Here is a 20624-nt window from a genome sequence, read left to right as displayed (position 1 = left end):
GCCGAGCCCAACACTGTGCAGAAAGAGAAAAGAGGAGTTGAGGAAGAAGGAGAAAAAGAAAGAAAGAAAGAAGGAAAGAAAGAAGAAGAAGAAGAAGAAGAAGAAGAAGAAGAAGAAGAAGAAGAAGAACAGAAGAGAAAGAGAAGAAAGGAGGTGAGGGAGGTGTGGACCCGGGCCGGCGGGGAGGGCACCGGCAGCTGGTGGCCAGCCAGCTGCCGGCCTCTCGCCGGCGGCTCAGCTGCGACGGGCCCGAGCCCAAGGTAAGAAAAAGAGAAAGAGAGAGAGAGATATAGAGAGAGAGAGAGAGAGAAGAGAGAGAGAAGAAGAGAGAGGAGGAGAAAGAGCTCACCGGCGCTCGTGGAGGTGGCGGCGGTGGCGATAGTCCGGCCTCGGCGAGAGAGAGAGAGAGAGAGAGAGAGAGGAGGTTTAGAGAGAGACCAACCGGGAGAGAGAGAGAGAGATTTAAAGAGAGAGAGGGAAGGCGGTGAGGGGGGGCGGTTTGCGGCGGCGCCGGGGCCCGCCGCGGCCAGCTGGTCACAGCCCATTGGCTGCGGCAGCGGCAGCGGGCACGTGGCGCCCCCACCACGCAAGCTGCATACGCAGCTTGCATGGGCACGAGGCCGGCCATAGTGTGGACGGTCGCGTCGTGCCCAGAATTTTTTTTTTTTTTTTTTTTTTTTTTTTTAAGATTGGGTTGTTACAAGAGGGAAGTCTAGAAAAAAGTTTGGGACCCGTCATATTTGATTTCCGGAGATTGTAGATGAAATATAAACAAGAAAACAAAGATGTGCGACTTGATGGTGTTTGATCTTCGTTGATTCCTACGATGAAGCCTATGCCTTGTGCATATGATTTGCCCTATCTTTTTCAATTAGAACCAGCAGGAGATGAGCCTTAAACAAGTTTAAGTATTACCATTGAATTATCTAATTTATTAGATAACTTTTCTGGACTGTTTGAGGAGCCACAGGAATTGCCACCGAGGAGAGCGGTGGACCATCGCATAGGGATTGTACCTAGGGCTGCACCGATGAACATAAGGCTATATCGGTATCCACATGTGCAAAAAGAAGTTATCTCAAAGATGGTAGCCGAGATGTTGGAGCAATGCCTCATATAACCAAGTCATAGCTCATATTCATCCCCCGTGCTTTTGGTGCGAAAAAAGGACAAGACATGGCTTTTTGTGTCGACTATCGAACGCTAAACACTATTACCGTCAAGGATCGGTATCCCATTTCGGTTATCGAGGAGTTGCTGGACGAGTTTGCAGGGATGACTATATTTAGTAAGCTTGACTTGAGGGCCGGGTATCATCAAATTAAAGTTTACCCGGCAGATGTTCACAAAACTACATTTTAGACTTCGAACGGACATTATGAGTTCCAAATGATGCCTTTTGGTCTCACCAATGCTCCAGCTACCTTTCAAGGCCTCATGAATGATATATTTTAGCCTCTCTTGTAAAGGTATGTCTTGGTATTTTTTGACGATATTTTGGTGTATAGCAGGAGTGAATTGAAGCATTGGCGGCATTTGGTGGACGTGCTGAATTTGTTGAAGCAAAACCAATTGAAGATCAAGAAGTCTAAATGCCTATAGGGAGTACCAAAGGTGGAGTATTTATGCCACATCATTTCAACGGATGGTGTAGCGGCGGATCCATAAAAGGTTGCATGTATGACCGCTTAGCCTATTCCTACTACTACTACCGGATTGAGAGGATTTTTAGGGCTGACCAGATATTATCGACGCTTCATCGCCGAATATGGCAAGATCGCTGCTCCTCTCACTTCTTTATTGAAGAATGACTATTTTAGATGGACGGATGAAGCCACTTCAGCTTTTGAAAAATTAAAAACAGCAATGACAACGGCACCCATTCTAGCGCTACTAGACTTCACCAAAGAATTCATTGTGGAATGTGATGCGTCGGATGTTGGCATAGGAGCTGTACTAATGCAAGAAGAACGTCCTATTGTCTATCTTAGCAAGGCTTTATCATAAAAATCTTAGCAATTCTGCATGCAATGACCAAGTGAAGACCTTATTTGATCGGTAGGCGATTCATTACCCGAGCCAATCAAAGGAGCCTTCCATACTTTTTGGGACAGCACATACACACTCCGGCACAGCTGCGATGGGTCACAAAATTGCTGGGGTATGATTATAAAATTCAATACAAGAAGGGAACGAAAATTAGAGCGGCAGATGCACTATCGCGTCAACCCGATACCGCCGAGCTTGCAGCCTATTCGTCTCCTACCTTTCCCTTCCTTGATGAGGTGAGGTATGCATGTACATCTGACCCAGATATTTTGAGATTATTGCAAGAGGTGATGGATGATCCGGAGCGCCATCCCAAGTTAGAGAATCAAGGCAGTTTGTTGCTAGACCGTGGATGCATTCGGGTCGGGTGCCTGCAAATGATAGATTGCGGTAGAAATTGTTGGAGCACTTCCATCGCACTCTAGAGACTGGTCATGAGGGTGTCTTGAGGACTTATAGGAGGATATCTCAGAGTTGTACGTGGCCAGGATTGAGGCGGGATGTGAGGAGTTTTGTCCGTGCTTACGAAGTTTATCAAAAGGCTAAAGTAACCACATTGAAATCGGCCAGATTACTACAGCCTTTACCTATACCGGACCGTGTTTGAGAGGACATTTGTAACAACCCAATCCCAAAAAAAACTAATTACATCGCACGACGTGGCCGGCCACAATGTAGTTGGCCTCGCGCCATGCAGTGGTAGGAGGGGAGCGTGCCACGCACCCCCTCGCGTCGTCGCAGCCAACCAGCTACAGCTAGCTGGCCGCGACGGACTCCAGCGCCGCCGCAGCCATCGCCTTCCCTCTTTCTCTAAATCTCTCTCTCTATCTCTCTTTCGATCACTCTCTCACTCTACTCTCTCTTGCACTCCTTCCTCTCCTCGTTGCCGATGTCGGCCTGCCGCCACCTTCCCGAAGCCACCGCTGTCGGTGAGAAGCTCTTCCTCTCTCTCCCTCTCTCTCTCTCTCTCTCTCTCTCTCTCTCTCTCTCTTGCCCGAGCTCGGGCTCATCGGAGCCAAGCCGTCGATGAGAGGTCGGCCGCTGGCTGGCCAGCAGCGGCGGGTGCCCTCCCTGCTGGCCCGAGTCCGCAACCTCCTCCCTCACCTCCTCTCTTTCTTCTCTTCCTCTTCTCCTCTTCTTCTTCTTCTTTCTTTCTTTCTTTCTTTCTTTCTTTCTTTCTTTTTCTCCTTCCTCAGCTCCTCCTCTTTCTTTCTGCACAGTGTAGGGCTCGGCCCAACACTGATGGTAGATTTAATTCATTTATTAATTAATTATTTTATTTATGTTATTTATTTAGGTATTTTTCTTCTTAATTAATGCAAATAGATTATTTAGACATTAACTATTTTAATAATATTATATATTCTTCAATATAATTATTATTAATTATAAGTTGTATAACTAATGATTAATTAGGTATAAATATAGGTAATACTTATATTTATTTATTTATATCTCTATTAGATTAATATATAGATTTGTGAACTATAATTATCAAATTTATATACTAATATTTTTATGAGATACATTTTAAATAATTCTAATAATTTATTATACATCATTATTTTGTAACAAATAAAATAATCGGCTTATGCATTTATTTATTATTTCATAAAGTAATGACTACATAGTCCCTAATTAATCAAGATATAATTTAATTATAATTAGGTTTTTATCTATATTTATATTTTTATTTATTATTTCATAAAGTAATGACTACATATTTAATTATAATTAAAAATCTAGCTAGTTATAAAAATAAGTAGAAACTCTAAAATCTAATAAATCATCATATTTTACACGAATGGATTATAATGGGATAAACAAACTAACTTTATATTACTTGAACATTTTCAAATTCCAAACCCCTTATTTAAGACCCCGTGGACCTCGCTAGCGATAAGTTATCACTCGGTTGATTGGCGGACGTGAGAGATACGTGGTTTGCGTCTTCTGATCAAGTGTGAGTAGTCTTATCCCCTAGACTCCTTTCTCAAATTAGGATATATTATATATTATGTACATGCATGTTTTGACCTCCAACATGATTATATGACTTTATCTAGAGATTATTTCAGTCAAGCATATTTTATCATGCATTTGGTTAGATTGATCTGGGATATGAATACATTGGTGATATATAGAGATGATTAGAGATGATTATACTGTTATGATCTTATACCGAGATAATCTCTAGCATGAGTGTGTATGTGATAGACTAGCAGGAGTATGCAAATGTCAGATACATAGTTGGAGACTACATTGCATCATTTTTTTCTCTTGATTCCTATTCCACCTAAATTTTTGTTATGCATTGACTTGTTATCGTACTAGATATATGCATATGATCTGTCATTTAGAAGGAAAGCATGAAATGTGATTGATAGGATAGTTGATAGAAAGCGTGAGGATACCCGAGTGGGCGCGAGGGTTAGAACGCGCTTGGTGGATGATTGATTGCTTGACATAGTCGCGATCCTGTTGGCCTTACGTCCGAGGTCGTTAGTCTGTGTGCGCAACAGACATTCGGACACATGCAGTTCGCCAGGGCATATGTGGTGAGTTATTCTCACGAGATTTCTATCAGCTAGAAGGGTGCCCAGTCTAGATGGATGTTGATACCCTTAGCGGATGGCAGGGTATGGTTATATTTGAGATACTCCTTGCGGATGGCAGAGTATGCTCTGAGCCTTCAGGCATGATGTTGAGACCGAGTACCAGGTGTTGACTATGTATAGTGGTCTAGTATGATGATATTATACCGAGATGTCGGTGATGATTGTGATGTTGAGAAATGCATATGATTTCATTATCATTTGGTTACCTGATTATCTAGTGATCAATATGCATCATATATGGTTACATTTGATATCATAGCATGGTCATAGTCGGCATGCATCATGTGTCATATTTAAGAGAGAGTTATAATGATGGTATGACATGAAGATTTGTTTATACATTGTCGAGGATTATATATTTTATCATTTATGACATGACATGTTATCTATTTTTCACTTATGTATTATTGAGGAACATTCATATACTTATTTATGACATGATGCTCTTTCTGATTCATATTATCCAGTACATGATTTACTCTCTTTTTGGCATCACTGATTCGAGGTCAGGTCTATTCACTGAGCCTTTTGCTCATGACTCTCTTTATTTCTTTTCTAACCTTCTCAGATATATGGTACGTGATAGCGATTTGAGAGATCCGAGAAGATATTTTAGATTGTTGAGGTGGGCTATAGGTGCAAGATGGTATAGGTGATAGTTTATATAGAAATTGAGTTGTACTAGTATTTGATATTCTACTCTTTTGTATTAGACGATGATTTATATAATACAAGTCGAATCATAGCATACTCTTGTATTAGTTGTTTTAGTTGTATCCTGATGGTTTGTTGTGGCCTGTGTGGGTCCTGCCAGATTAGGTAGTAGTCTAGTGTATATTATTGTGCATTTGGATATTCATATTTTAACAGATTTGTTTGGTTGATAATATGATATATTTGGTGTTGGATTGTGTGAGTATGAATGTGTTAGCAGGTATTATTTGATGATGTCATGATTGTATGTGCACAGGAGTTTATCTGTGCGTGACGGGCCCCGCCCGTCCTATCGCGTCCGCTACGCGTGCCGTGTGGGCGCATGGGCATACACGTGCCCATGTCGGGCGGGGGCGTTACAACATTTCTATGGATTTCATAGAGGGTCTTCTGCTGGTATGTAATTATTCTGTTATCTTTATTGTGGATGACATATTGAGCAAGTATGCACACTTTTCAGCATTGTCACATCTATTTTCAGCCAAGTCGGTGGCTGAAAGTTTTGTTAAAGATATTGCTCGGTTACATGGCATGCCACGTACGATTGTCTCGGATCGTGATTGTGTATTTATGAGAGACTTTTGAACTAAGTTTTTCAGATTGTAGGGGACTCGATTTAACTTCAGTTTGGCCTACCATCCACAAACGGACGGCCAAACCAAGGTGGTTAATCGAGGCATTGAGCAATATTTGAGGTCCTTTTTTGAAAAGATGCCTAGACGATGGTTGGAATTCTTACCGTGGGCGGAGTGGTCTTATAAGACCGCCTACCATAGCAACATTGGCATGACTCCATTTGAGGTGGTGTATGGACGCACCGCTTCGACGTTACGCGCTTATGATCCAGTGGCATCTGCAGATAAGACGGAGGTGGACTTAGCATTGATGGATAGAGATGCCACATTGAGGAGGTTGCATGCTCATCTTAAACTTGCTCAAAATTACATGAAGCAAGTTTATGATCGTAGGCATAAGGAGCAGGAGTTCGACATCAACAGTTGGGTGTTTGTGAGGGTGCAACCGTATTGACAGGTGACCTTACATCCGATGCGAAACCAAAAGCTAGTACATCGCTATTTTGGTCTATTTCAGGTGTTGGAGCATATTGATTCGATTGCATATCGTTTGGAGCCGTCAGAGGAGTCAAGAGTGCATCCTGTCTTTCATGTTTCATTGTTGAGAGAGCGCATTGGAGATCATGAGATTATTGGATCTGTTCTACCGGAGCCATTAGAGGAGATAGAGATCGTAGAGCCAGTTCGAGTACTTGCTAGACGCCGACGATGACATGGTACCAGATTGGAGATGGAGATTCTAGTTAAGTGGCATGGCAAGCCATCTGACGAGGCGACATGGGAGTTGGAGAATGATATCTTAGAGCGTTTCCCTAACTTTTCACCTTAAGGGCAGGGTGGGGGAAGCGTGGTGGGCTGATACACTTAGTTAGGATCTTTTTTTATTGCATTAGGTGTTTATTTTTATTAAAATAAAATTTATTGAATTCCTACAGCTGTTCTTGCATGTCAGCGGGTACTTCCCTCGATGGTGGATATTCTAGTTCAGCAGCAACCATTTGTAAGTGTAGAGCTCTGTCCCCTGCACATGGATGTCCTAATAGTGGTTGCAACGTCGGCTCTTGCCGTGGTTGGTTCTCATCCAGCAGCACTCTTTGACCATTCCTCCGAAATGTAAGTGTGAGATTTGAAAAATCAAATGTTACGGGCTCCAAGCTTTGAAGCTATTGGGTCCCCAAGACAATGTCGGCACCTAGCAAGGCCAATGGATAAAAATCCAATGTGAAAGTTTGGCGTTGCACCTTCAATTCCACAACTCCACAAATAAAATCTGCCCGCAATGTGGTGCCATATCCAATCATCACATCGAACCCTTTCGTGGGTTCTAACTTGAGCCTAATCTTCCTAAAGAGCCTCTTGTCAATGAAGTTGTGGGTGGACCCGATGTCGATCAAGATTCTCACTGTGGTTTTCTTGACTACACCATTCACCCGCAAAGTCTTTTAGTGCAGCGGTCCCTGAATAGGCGTGGAGGGAGATTTCGACTATCATGTCCTCCACGGGTTGCTCCTCAGCTACTCCTCCTTGCTGTCCAGCCACCCCTTCATCTTCAGATGCCAACTCATCCTCCATATCCTCCAATCAATCTATTAGCATCACCGATCCCATCAGTTTAGCGCAGTGTTGTCTGGGCACAAACTTCTCATCACAACGAAAGCATAGGCCTTTGGCTCTTCATTCCTCCACTTGAGCAGGTGTGAGTGCTCGTCCCGGACCTCTAGGCACGTACTTCACATCTTGGGAGGGCTTCAGGGGTGTTCGAGAAGGCACTATTGCAGCAACGGTTCTTGGTATGCCGGTAACATTTCCTATCGCTATGGTTGGTTGAACCGGATTGCGGCTTCCTTGGCTCATCCAATTCCATTTCAGGTGTAACTTCATGGCTCGATGTTTGTCTTCCATGAGCACCGCATCTTCGAAGGCCTCCTTTAAGGTTCTAGGCCTTAAAGCCCTAACGTCGGCTTGTATGTCTCCCCGCAGCATGAAGATGAAGGTGCTGCGAAGTGATATACTTAGTTAGGATATTTTCTTATTACACTAGGTGTGTATTTTCATTAAAATAAAATTTCTGTAAGTCGCATTCGAACGCAAAAGGGGTCGCGTTCGAACGCAAGAGGGGTCGCGTTCGAACGCCCTTGTGAATGCCTACATCATGTTCGCAAATACAGAGAACGCATATTGTTTGTTCGAACGTGGTTGGGCGAGTTCGAACGCCTGCACTCGAATGCCTGTATCGCGTTCGCACTTCCAGAGATAGAGTTTTTTGAGTACGTTCGAATGCGATCGGGCACATTCGAACGCGATCGACGGGAATCCTCTAGAATTAGGGTTTCATATTATATTAGGACTTGTTGGCTAGCCTCTCTAAATTTGTGAAAGGCAGCCAACTTCATTATGCTATTAGATTATTGATTTTTTGCCTTCTATCTTCTCTCTAGACTTCTCCCTCCTCACTCTTTACTATCCTTCCACCTCTACAGTTGGCAAGGTTTCTTCTAACTTCTAATCTCCCTCGTCTGTCAAGCCACCTCTCTTCTTTGGGATCTCGACCACTTCGTTCCCTTCGTTTACTTCCCTTAATCACTACTTCCATAGTCCACCCTCATCTTCATACCCATCCATAACCCTAACATCCACTTCACCCATCACCACCACCATCACTCACGTTATTCTATATTTTCGTCCCTACTACAGTTCGAATCTATAAAGGGAGTAAATACGAAAGTTGTAGATCAGGAAGTTTCGGATCCAACCCAATTGGTTTTGTAATTTTTGGACTATTAGAGAATATGTGATGAATATTTTTCCATGGTTACATGGACTAATTCGTATAATACATTCAGATCTTGAAGGAATTGTTCCGTAGCCGATCTTTTGGTACAAGTACCCATCAATTGGTATCAGAACCTATCATTGGTATCAGAGCATATCAAGTGGTATCAGAGCTTATCATTGGCATCAGAGCTCATCAAATTGGTATCAGAGCGCATCCATTTGGTATCAGAGCCTATCAATTTGGTATCGGAGCATATCAATTTGGTATTAGAGCCTATCAATTTGGTATTAGAGCAGGCGAACCTCAAACCTCCATTAATGGTTGAAACAAGGAAGATGACATCAACAAGGAGACCTATGGAGAGCACACCGACAAGGGAGGACTCAATGCATGATGATCCTAATCGTGTGGCCGATTCTTTTAGAGCGACCATGGCAAGTCCGAGTCAACTAACGTCCATGGGTTTGAATATGGAGGAACTTAGGGGCATGTTCCGAACATTGTTGCATAGAGTTGACAATATGCAAATGGATCACAATGAATTTAAGGAAAAGTCGGCCCAAGTTTCAATAGCCCGACGCTCCAAATCGCCTCGTGATATTTGCGCAAAAGTCGACCCAAGTTTCAATAGCCTCATGGGCATTGGCTGCTCGAAACCAATGAAGCCCTCCATCTTCGAGGTGGAAGCTCGCAAGCGTCACCATATATTCTTTTGCTGTACCCTGGTATGCGAAGAATTGCTCCGCCCTATATAATCAATCGATCGAATCGCCACATTTGCAACTCTAACTCAGCCGTTTGCAGGTGCGCAACACCCCTTCATGTCCAGCCATGGGGAAGTCATGGAAGTGGCGCATAAACTCCAAGCGCAAGTGATGGTTAGCTAGAACAATGATCTTGCCCTTGTCCACCAAGAGTCCGTCCTGCACCACTATGAAACACTTAGTTAGGATTTTATCTAATTAGCTAAATCCAACTCTGCGCAGTTTCAAAAAAATATTTGTAAAATATTTGACACATATAAAAATAATATCAAACTAGTTGGATAAGGTCGACAACCTCTAGATCTACAACTTTGATATTCATGACTTCTCCAGATTCGGAATATATCTATGACAAAATGAAAGCTTAATTCAAAAGGTATTCGAAGAAGATAAGGCATACTGGTTTAGTTGGTTTGTTAGGGTTTCATATTGTTTTAGGACTTGTTGGCTAGCCTCTATAAATATGTGGATGGCACCCAACTTTAAATTTCTATTGGATTCTTTATTTTTTACCTTTTATCTTCTCTCTAGACTCCTCCCTCCTCCCTCCTCCCTCCTCACTCTTCACCATCCTTCCACATCTACCGTTGGCAAGGTTTCTCCTTGCTTCTAATCTCCCTCGACTGTCGAGCCACCCCTCTTCTTTGGGATCTTGACCACTTCATTCCCTTCGTCTACTTCCCTTAATCACTTCCATAATCCACCCTCATCTCCATAACCCTAACATCCACTCCACCCGTCACCACCACCATCACCCACGTTATTCCGTATTTTCGTCCCTGCTATAATTCTAATCTGCAAAGGGCGTAAATACGGAATTGTTTTGTCCTCCAGCATGATCCAACCCAATTAGTTTTATAATTTTCTAACTATCAAAAAATATCTAACAAATATTTTCCCACAGTTATGCGGACTGCTTCGTGCAATAAATTCAGATCTTAAGGAATTGTTCCATAGTCGATCTTTTGGTTCTAGATCCCATCAATTTGGTATCCGAGCTTTAACAAACTAGTATCAGAGGCTATAAATTGGTATTAGAGCATAACAATTGGTATTAGAGCATAACAATTGGTATCAGAGCCTATCACACCACTCCTTCCATACAGCTGGGATCTGCAGCAAGGTCGTCCATCATTTTCATGGTGTTCAAATCATTCTTGTAGGCCTCCCATAGCTGTTCGAAAAAAGAAAAACCTGGCATTGAAATTGCCACTAACTCGGCTGGATTCGAGCACCTAGATAAGGCATCAACGATATGATACGATTCAGACTTCACTGATGTTATCTCGAGCATGGATACACTTTAGGGTTGTCTTTTATTCTTGTTTTAGTATTTATTTTAGGAAGGAAAAGAAGTTTTCTAGGGTTTGAACGCGAGTGGGGTGCATTTGAATGCGTTTGTGAATAGTTGCATCAGGTTCGCAAATACAGAGAACGCAAAATGTGCATTCGAAGGTTGGCAAAAATCCACTCTTTCTAGGGTTAATAATTGCCATTTTTGAATTGCTTGGTTAGCCTCTAAAAGTGTGGATGGCAACCAATGAGTCATTATTAAATGAATTGAGTTTTTCCCTAGTCTTCTTCTTCTTGTTCTCTCTCGTTCTCTTGTTCCCCGGCGTTGCTTCTTCTAGCCTCCCTCAACCGATCACTCACCCTAGTCCCTTAGGGGCGGCCCAATCCTCCTCCTTCTTCCAATCTCTCTATTACCTTGCCCTAACCCCTTTTATCATCCATAATCCTTCCACCACCACTTACTCACTAGTGCCACCCTATTACTGTCAGTCTACCACCATCCATCATCACCTAGAATCTCATGCCTTTATCCACAGATCCATAGATGGACTCCTTGATGTTCATCTACTTCTCGGGCGATATCTTGAGATCTTACCATTCGATTTTCCTAAAATTAGAGTTGTTGGAAAGATCTTTTTCACCATGAACCCCCAACGCGAGTCTATCACCATGAACCCGCCGCCATCAGTTCAGAATCTGCACCAGCAAGAACCCCTATTGCCACAACCCTATGGGTAGAGCCAAGCAAGGATGATTCCACTAGGGCAAGTTGCGAGTGAGCCCGTCCGATGAGCAAACATAAATGGAGATCATCTTAAAGATCTAGATCCTTGGGCGGGGCAATACGAACCGGAACCTCGTCAAGTTAACTAAAACCAAAGGAGGGATCATCAACGATTCATGGTGCATCCTCCTCAAGTTAGACAAGGACTTGGATATGATTTGGATCGAGACAATGGTATCCGGCAAATCGTGCGTCTCGAATTTCCCAAGTTCAAAGATGATGACTCGATTGATTGGTTATATAGGGTGGAATAATTCTTCACGTACCAGGGTACAATGGAAGAATATAAGGTGACGCTTGCGAGCTTCCACCTTGAAGATGCGGCACTTCATTGGTTTCGAGCAGCCAATGCTCATGACACGATTAAAATTTGGGCCGATTTCTGCACCGATATCATGCGACGATTTGGAGCGTCGGGGTATGAAGACTTCGATGCTCTCCTCTCAAAGATAGCACAAAGGACCACGGTCGGGGCATACTAGAAAGAATTTGAGAGGATAAGTGTAACAACCTAACCTTAAAAAAAACACACAAAAAAGGGGCATGATTGTGGCCGGCCTTGTGCCCATGCGGCTAGCTGCATAAGGTAGCTTGTGTGATGAGGCGCCACGCACCCATCCCACTGCCACATCCAATCAGCTACGGCCAGCTAGCCGCGACGGGCCCCAGCGCCACCGCCCTTTCTCTCTCTATATCTCTCTTTCTCAGTCTCTCTCTCTCTCTCTCTCTCTCTCTCGGTCTCTCTCTCTCTCTATTTCTCTTCGAGGCCAGCCTACCACCGCCGCCACCTTCACAAGCATCGATGAGCTCCTTTCCCGCTCTCTCTCTCTCTCTCTCTCTCTCTTTCTCTCTCTCGCTCACAACCTAGCTCGAGCTCGTCGAAGCCGAGCAGCCGGCGAGAGGCTGGCCGCTGGCTGGCCAGCAGTGGCCGGTGCCCTCCCCGCCGGCCCAAGTCTGCACTTTCCCTCCCCTCCTCTTTCTTTTCTCTTCTCTTCTTCTTCTTCTTCTTCCTTCTTTTCTTTCTTTCTTTCTTTCTTTTCTTCTTCCTTTCTTCTTTTTCTCCATTCTCGTCCCTCCTCTTACTACAACAGTGCTAGGCTCGGCCTAGCACTATTGTAAAGAGAATTACTTTTTTTAATATATAATTATTTCCTAATATTAGGTAAATTTGTCTATTTAAATAATTAATTATTTTGATAATTTACACTCACTAATATAATTTTACTAAGTATTTTTAGTATAATAATTTATTAATTTTAATTATAAATATTGCCTATAAATTTATTTATAGTTTAGTTATTATTTATTAGATTAATATATGTAGTCTCATTCATAATAATCTTATATTTATATTTATATTTTATATAACTATTTTTAGTATATTATTATTGTCTAATAGTTTGTATAAAATGCAATGCTAGACCTGCATATTATTTTTTTATAATAGGATAATGACTATTTGCGTATAATTTATGATTAATTAAATAAAAGTAGGTATTACAAAATAAGTATTAATAATATTATCTTTTATAATTATATATTTTATTAAATCATATATATATAAAGTCGTCTTTGGTTTTTTACGAAAAGGAGATAAATTACTATTTACTTATTACTTATTCTATAATTAACAAACTAGGATTTTCAGTAAATAAATATAAATTATGGTAATAGCATATGAATATTATCACAATTAAACTTATCCTATGAATCTAATCAATTTTAAACCTAATAAAATATTATATTTTATTAGAATGGATTATAATCAGATAAACAGCTAACTTTATGTTACTTAAACATTTTCAGACTCAGAACCCCCTTATTTGAGACCCCGTGGACCTTGCTAGTGATGTGTGATGGTTGATTGATGGACGTGAGGGATACGTGATTGACCGACATCGTCTCAAGTTTGGATTTACCTTAGGATAAGATTGAGTTTTAGGATAAGATTGAGTTTTAGGATAAGATTGAGTTTTAGGATAAGATTGAGTTTTAGGATAAGATTGTGTTTTAGGATAAGATTGAGTTTTAGGATAAGATTGTGTCTTAGGATAAGATTGAGTTGTTGGTTAGCCTATAAAAGTATGTGTAGGGCAACCAAAATTAGGATTGAATATTGAGAATTGAGTTTGCCTTGCCTCCTTCATCTTCTTCGCTCTCGTTCCCTCAATCTCCCCGGCGACGCCGCTTCTAATCTCCCTCGACAGGCCAATCACCCTAGTCCCTTAGGAGTGGCCCTCTTCTCCCCCTTCTTCCAATTTATCCATCGCTATCCCTAACCTTTCCATCATCCATAACCCTTCCACCATCACTTTTACACCGGTGCCACCCCATCAACACCGGCCCTCCACAATCCACCATTACCTAGGATTTCGTGCCTTCATCCACGGAATCCAAAACAGAGTATCCTGACGTTCGTCCACTAAACGAACGATATTTCGAGATCCCCATCTCCGATTCGCCTGAAACTAGATCCGTTGGAAAGCTCTTTTCCGGGCCTACAACATATCAAAATTTCACAGCGATCCAACGGCGGGATATTTCGGGATCTGATCTCAAAGTTCCGTGCAAGATCGTATTAATCTTGAATCAGAGCCATAGCACCAAAAGAGGGTTCGTATCAATCTGGTATCAGAGCCTATAGCCGAGGAAGGATCGTAACAAGCTGGTATCAGAGCCACCATTCCTCGGACAAGCGCTTCCAATGACGACCACTAGATCCATGGCTGCACGGCGTGATGATGAAGAAGAGATTCTCCCAATAGAGGAGGAAGAGACGATTGCGGGGACTTCCACCCGCGGAACCATCCGATCTAATCGGAATACGGAAGAGCCTAGCGTTCTATCCATGTTGGGGTCTATTTCAGAGCAGATTGCCATCAACAACCAGATGATGATGGAGATGATGCGGGAACTACGGGCGTCAAGGGAAGCAATGTCTAACGGGAAGGCACCATCGACCCCACGACGCGAGTCCACCCCCTTGAATCAATCCTCACCGGTTCAGCCTTTGCAACCACAAGAGCCGCTGCTACCACCACCCTATGGGCAGAGGCAAGCAAGGATGGTTACACCAGGTCCAGTTGCAGGTGAACCCATCCGACGAGCGAATCACCATGGAGACCACAATGGAGATCAAGATCCATGGGCGGGCCGATACGATCCGGAACCACGGCGAGTTGATCTAAACCGAAGGAGGGATCATCAACCCTTCATGGTGCATCCTCCGCCGGTTAGACAAGGAGTTGGGCATGATCTGGAACGAGACAACGGCATTCGTGGACAAGTCGTGCGTCTCGAATTCCCCAAGTTCAAAGGTGGCGATCCAATTGATTGGTTGTATAGGGCGGAGCAATTCTTTGCATACCAAGGTACGGCGGAAGAATACAAGGTGACGCTTGCAAGCTTCCACCTTGAGGATGCGGCGCTTCATTGGTTTCAATCAGCCAATGCCATTGAGGCCATCGAAACTTGGGCTGAATTTTGCGCCGATATCACACGGCGATTTGGAGCATCGAGCTATGAAGACTTTGATGCTCTCCTCTCAAAGACTGTTCAGAAGACCACGGTTGGGTCATACCAAGAAGAATTTGAGAGGATTAGTAGCCGATGTCATCCACCATGGACGGATCAGCAACTTCGCAGCACCTTCATCTCCGGGCTGCGGGGTGACATACAAGCCGATGTGAGGGCTTTAAGGCCTAGAACCTTAAAGGAGGCCTTCCAAGATGCGGTGCTTATGGAAGACAAGCATAGAGCCATGAAGATACACTGGAAGCAGAGTTGGACAAGCCAAGGAAGCCGCAATCAAGCTCTACCAAACATAGCGGCAGGAAACACTAGCGGAGTACCAAGAGCTGCTACTGCATTGATACCTCCTCGAGCACCCTTGAAGCCATCCCAAGATGTGAAGTACGCACCTAGAGGTCCGGGGCGAGCACTCACACCTGCCCAAGTAGAAGAAAGAAGAGCCAAGGGCTTATGCTTCCGTTGTGATGAGAAGTTTGTACCAGGGCATCGTTGTGCTAAACCGATGGGATCGGTGATGCTCATCGATGGATTGGAGGAAGAGGAGGATGAGCTTGCAGCTGAAAGCGCAGATGTGGCTGGACATCGAGGAGAAGAAGTTGAGGAGCAAAACGTGGAGGACGTGATAGCTGAAATCTCCCTCCACGCCTATTCGGGGACGGCGGCGCCAAAGACATTGCGGGTGAACGGAGTAGTTAAGAAGACCACAGTGAGAATCTTGATTGACACCGGGTCCACCCACAACTTCATTGACAAGAGGCTCCTTAGGAAGATTGGGCTCGAGTCGGAACCCACGGAAGGGTTCGATGTGACGATTGGAGATGGCACCACCTTGCGAGCAGATTTTATTTGTGGAGGTGTGGTATTGAAGGTGCAAGGCCAAAGTTTCACATTGGATCTTTATCCATTGGCCTTGCGAGGAGCTGATATTGTTTTGGGAACTCAATGGCTTCAAAGCTTGGGGCCCGTAACATTTGATTTCTCAAACCTCACACTGACCTTTCGGAGGAATGGAAGAAAGGTACTGCTGGATGGAAATCAACCGCGGCAAGGACCAACATTGCAACCACTTGTAGGCTTTCCTAGTGCAGGGGACCGAGCTCTACTATTGCAAATGGCTGTTGCTGAACCAGAACATCCCTCACCAAGGAGAATAGCCGCTGACTTGCAAGAGCTGCTGCATGAGTTCCAGGATCTCTTCGAGGAACCCCGAGGACTGCCGCCGAACCGTCGCCATGACCATCGCACCCAGATCGGGCCTAACCATGTAGTGGGTTCGACCTTACCCGAACCAATGGAGGAAGATGGCTCCACTGAGCCGGTTCGAGTCCTAAGTCGTAGGAGAAGACGCCAAGGATCCAGATTAGAGACTGAAGTGCTGATTGAGTGGCTGGGCAAACCTACTGACGAGTCTACATGGGAGCTAGAGGCAGACATCATGGATCGCTTCCCAAATTTCAAACCTTGAGGACAAGGTTGCGGAAGCGTGGTGGATTGATACGATTCGGACTTCACCGACATCGTCTCAAGTTTGGATTTACCTTAGGATAAGATTGAGTTTTAGGATAAGATTGAGTTTTAGGATAAGATTGAGTTTTAGGATAAGATTGAGTTTTAGGATAAGATTGTGTTTTAGGATAAGATTGAGTTTTAGGATAAGATTGTGTCTTAGGATAAGATTGAGTTGTTGGTTAGCCTATAAAAGTATGTGTAGGGCAACCAAAATTAGGATTGAATATTGAGAATTGAGTTTGCCTTGCCTCCTTCATCTTCTTCGCTCTCGTTCCCTCAATCTCCCCGGCGACGCCGCTTCTAATCTCCCTCGACAGGCCAATCACCCTAGTCCCTTAGGAGTGGCCCTCTTCTCCCCCTTCTTCCAATTTATCCATCGCTATCCCTAACCTTTCCATCATCCATAACCCTTCCACCATCACTTTTACACCGGTGCCACCCCATCAACACCGGCCCTCCACAATCCACCATTACCTAGGATTTCGTGCCTTCATCCACGGAATCCAAAACAGAGTATCCTGACGTTCGTCCACTAAACGAACGATATTTCGAGATCCCCATCTCCGATTCGCCTGAAACTAGATCCGTTGGAAAGCTCTTTTCCGGGCCTACAACATATCAAAATTTCACAGCGATCCAACGGCGGGATATTTCGGGATCTGATCTCAAAGTTCCGTGCAAGATCGTATTAATCTTGAATCAGAGCCATAGCACCAAAAGAGGGTTCGTATCAATCTGGTATCAGAGCCTATAGCCGAGGAAGGATCGTAACAATACGTGTGTTGGGTATTTTGATCAAAGGTGAGTAGTCTTATCCCCTAGACGCTTTTATCAAACTAGGATATATTATATAATTATATATATCCATGTTTTGGCTTCCAGTATTATTATATGACCTTATCTAGAAATAATTTCAGTTGATCATATTTTGTCATGCATTTGATTAAGCTGATCTGGGATATAAACATGTTGATGACATATAGAGATGATTGGAGATTAAGTATGCTAATAACATATAGAGATGATTGGAGATAATTATACTGTTATGACTTTATGTCGAGATGATCCTTAGTATGAGTATGCATGTGATAAACGAGCAGGAGTATGCATGTGTTAGATATATGGTTGAAGACTACATTGTATCATTTTTCTCTTGATTCTTATTCCACCTAAATTTCTATTATGCATTGACTTGTTATTGTACTGGGTATATGCATATAATGTGTCATTTAGAAGGAAAACATAAAATATGATTAATAGATTAGTTGATAGGAAGAGTGAGGATACCCGAGTAGGCACGAGGGTTAAGACGCGTTTGGTAGATGATTGATCGCTCGACATAGTCGCGATCCCATTGGCCTTATGTCCGAGATCATTAGTCTGTGTGCGCAACATATATTTAGACATATGTCGTTTACCAAGGCATATGTGGCGAGTTATCCTCATGAGATTTCTATTAGCTAAAAGAGTGCCCGGTCTGGATGGATGTTGATACCCTTAGCGGATGGTAGGGTATGGTTATATTTGAGATACTCCTTGCAGATGGTAGAATATGCTCTAAGCCTTCGGGCATGCTGTTGAGACTAATTACCGGGTGTTAACTGTGCATAGTGGTCTAATATAATGATTACATATAGAGCACATATTGATGGCTGAAATATTGAGAAATGCATATGATTTCATTATAATTTGATTACCTGATTATCGAGTAGTCAATATACATCATATATGGTTGCATTTGATATCATAGCATGGTCATGATCGGCATGCATCATGTGTCATATTTAAGAGAGAGTTATAATGATAGTATGACATGGACATTTGTTTATTTATTGTTGAGGATTATATACTATTATCAGTTATAACATGTTATCTACTTTTTATTTATATATTATTAGGAATACATTCATATACTCATTCATGACATGATGCTCTTTCTGATTCATATTATCCAGTACATGATTTACTCTCTGTTTGACATTATTGATTTGAGGTAAGGTCTATTCATTGAGTCTTTTGCTCATGACTCTTTTTATTTCTTTTTTAAACCCCTCAGATATGTGGTACATAATAGCAACTTGAGATATCTTGAGAATTTTTTAGAGCGATGATGAGGTAAGCTGTAGATGCGAGATAGTATATATGATAATTTATATAGAAATTGATTTGTACCAATATTTGATATGGGGTGAAAATGGGTCGGATTAACTTCGACCCAACCCGCTATCCGACCCGACTCGGATCGGATTCGGATAAAAAATTTCTATCCGATTCGGATTTGGATTCGGATACGGATAGAATTTTTGAAAAAAGTTTGGATACGGGTTAGATATATTTTTCAGATTCGGATACGGATATCGGATATCCGTTTACCCGCATATTTTTTAAATGATTTACAATTTTTAGTTTGCTTATTTAAATAGTAAATATTAATATTATTACTAATAATACGTTATATATTATTTATAGAGATTAATTTCTCTAATTTTATATATTTGACATATAAAACTCTTAATAATTTTGTGTTAATTATATTTAAATAAAAATATTATAATTATTTTAAATTTAATCAATATCCGTTTAAGATCCGATCCTTTATCCGTATCCATTTAGTTAGGATATAGTTTTAAATTTTGCTATCTATCCAATATTCGTATCCGAATCCGTATCCGAACTAAAAATACAGATTCGGATATGGGTTGAGCACTATCCGATCCGTATCCGATCCGTTTTCACCCCTATTGATATTTGTACTCCTTTGTATTAGATAATGATTTGTATAATACAGGTTGAGTCATAGTGTACTCTTGTATTAGTTGTTTTAGTTGTATCTTGATGGTTTGTTGTGGCCTATGTAGGTCCTGCCAGATTATGTAGTGGTTTAGTGTATATTATTGTGAACCTGAACATTCATATGCTAACAGGTTTATTTGGTTAATATTATAATTTATTTGGTGATACATTATGTGAGCATGGATATGTTAACAGGTTTTATTTGATGATGTCATGATTATATATACATAGGAGTGTATCTGTGCATGACGGGCCACGCCCGTTCTGTCGCGTGAGCTGCATGTGCCGTGTGGGCGAATGTGCGTGCACATGTCCGTGCCGGGTTGGGGCATTACAATTCAAGTGGTATCAAAGCTTAGGTTTAAGGATGATACTCGGTTATCCTCTTTCCTTCTTTTTATTAAAGCGAGGTTATGGGGCAAACCATCAAGTATAGTAGTTGTTGGTTTATTTTAGGATTACACTAGTAATCAATCTTCATGAGTGAAATATTAATTGGCTGAGATAGAGATCTAGGTTGTGATGTCGAGATTATTAAGTTTTGATACTTGATGATATTGATAGAAATAATTTGTGATATTCGTATATTGAGAATTTATTTGAGCGACTAATGAATAGGAAGAGATATTACTAAATCATGCATTGATGTTATCGATGTCGAGGTGTTATAGTTTGTGGAGCATAATATTGGAGATGACGACATGTTAATATGATGTGATGAAGTGTAGAAATTCCTAAACATGTGGAGATATTTACTTATGCAGAAGAATTATTATTAGTAGATTTGAGGTTATTTTGAATAGATATAGCAAATTTTTGAATTTTTGATCTTTTTATGGGTACACTTGAGATTAGAAGATTGATGTAAAATGATATATGTGCAGAGAGACTATTCTGATTTTTATGAAGGTTATAATTATTGGTTGTGGATGGATGAGTAAGACATATAATTATTTTGTATAGTAGAAAAGATATTAGGTGATGTGATATAGATGGTTGTAGATTATATATAGAAAAGTAGTTCTGGGATGACTAGTACGATAAATTATATTTACAAGATACTTATATTAGTAGGTATGAAATTTTGATTGTACCGACATGATACAGTTATTAGATTATAAATAATTTCAATAGTTGAAACGTAATGTATATAGTTTTGGATAACATGATAGTAGGTTTGGTTTAGAAATTGCTAATTATATGAATATGATTAGATGG

At 41.8% G+C, this 20624-nt stretch overlaps 1 protein-coding gene across 1 annotated transcript in view; it reads left to right on the top strand.

Annotated features, from left to right (window-relative positions):
- The window catches only part of LOC140772854 (uncharacterized), a 37921-nt gene extending 21154 nt beyond the window's left edge, over window positions 1–16767 (top strand). The window contains exon 2 of the mRNA XM_073115074.1: window positions 14227–16767. Within this exon, the coding sequence (XP_072971175.1) occupies window positions 14278–16569 (2292 nt within the window). The 5' untranslated portion in view covers window positions 14227–14277 and the 3' untranslated portion in view covers window positions 16570–16767. The remainder of the gene's footprint in view (window positions 1–14226) is intronic.
- Window positions 16768–20624: the final 3857 nt, after the last annotated feature.

Source organism: Typha angustifolia, chromosome 13 (genome assembly GCF_048772165.1).
Source record: "Typha angustifolia cultivar Huaian chromosome 13, ASM4877216v1, whole genome shotgun sequence".
Classification (NCBI taxonomy): Eukaryota; Viridiplantae; Streptophyta; class Magnoliopsida; order Poales; family Typhaceae; genus Typha; species Typha angustifolia.
This window is presented reverse-complemented; position numbering and strand designations above follow the sequence as displayed.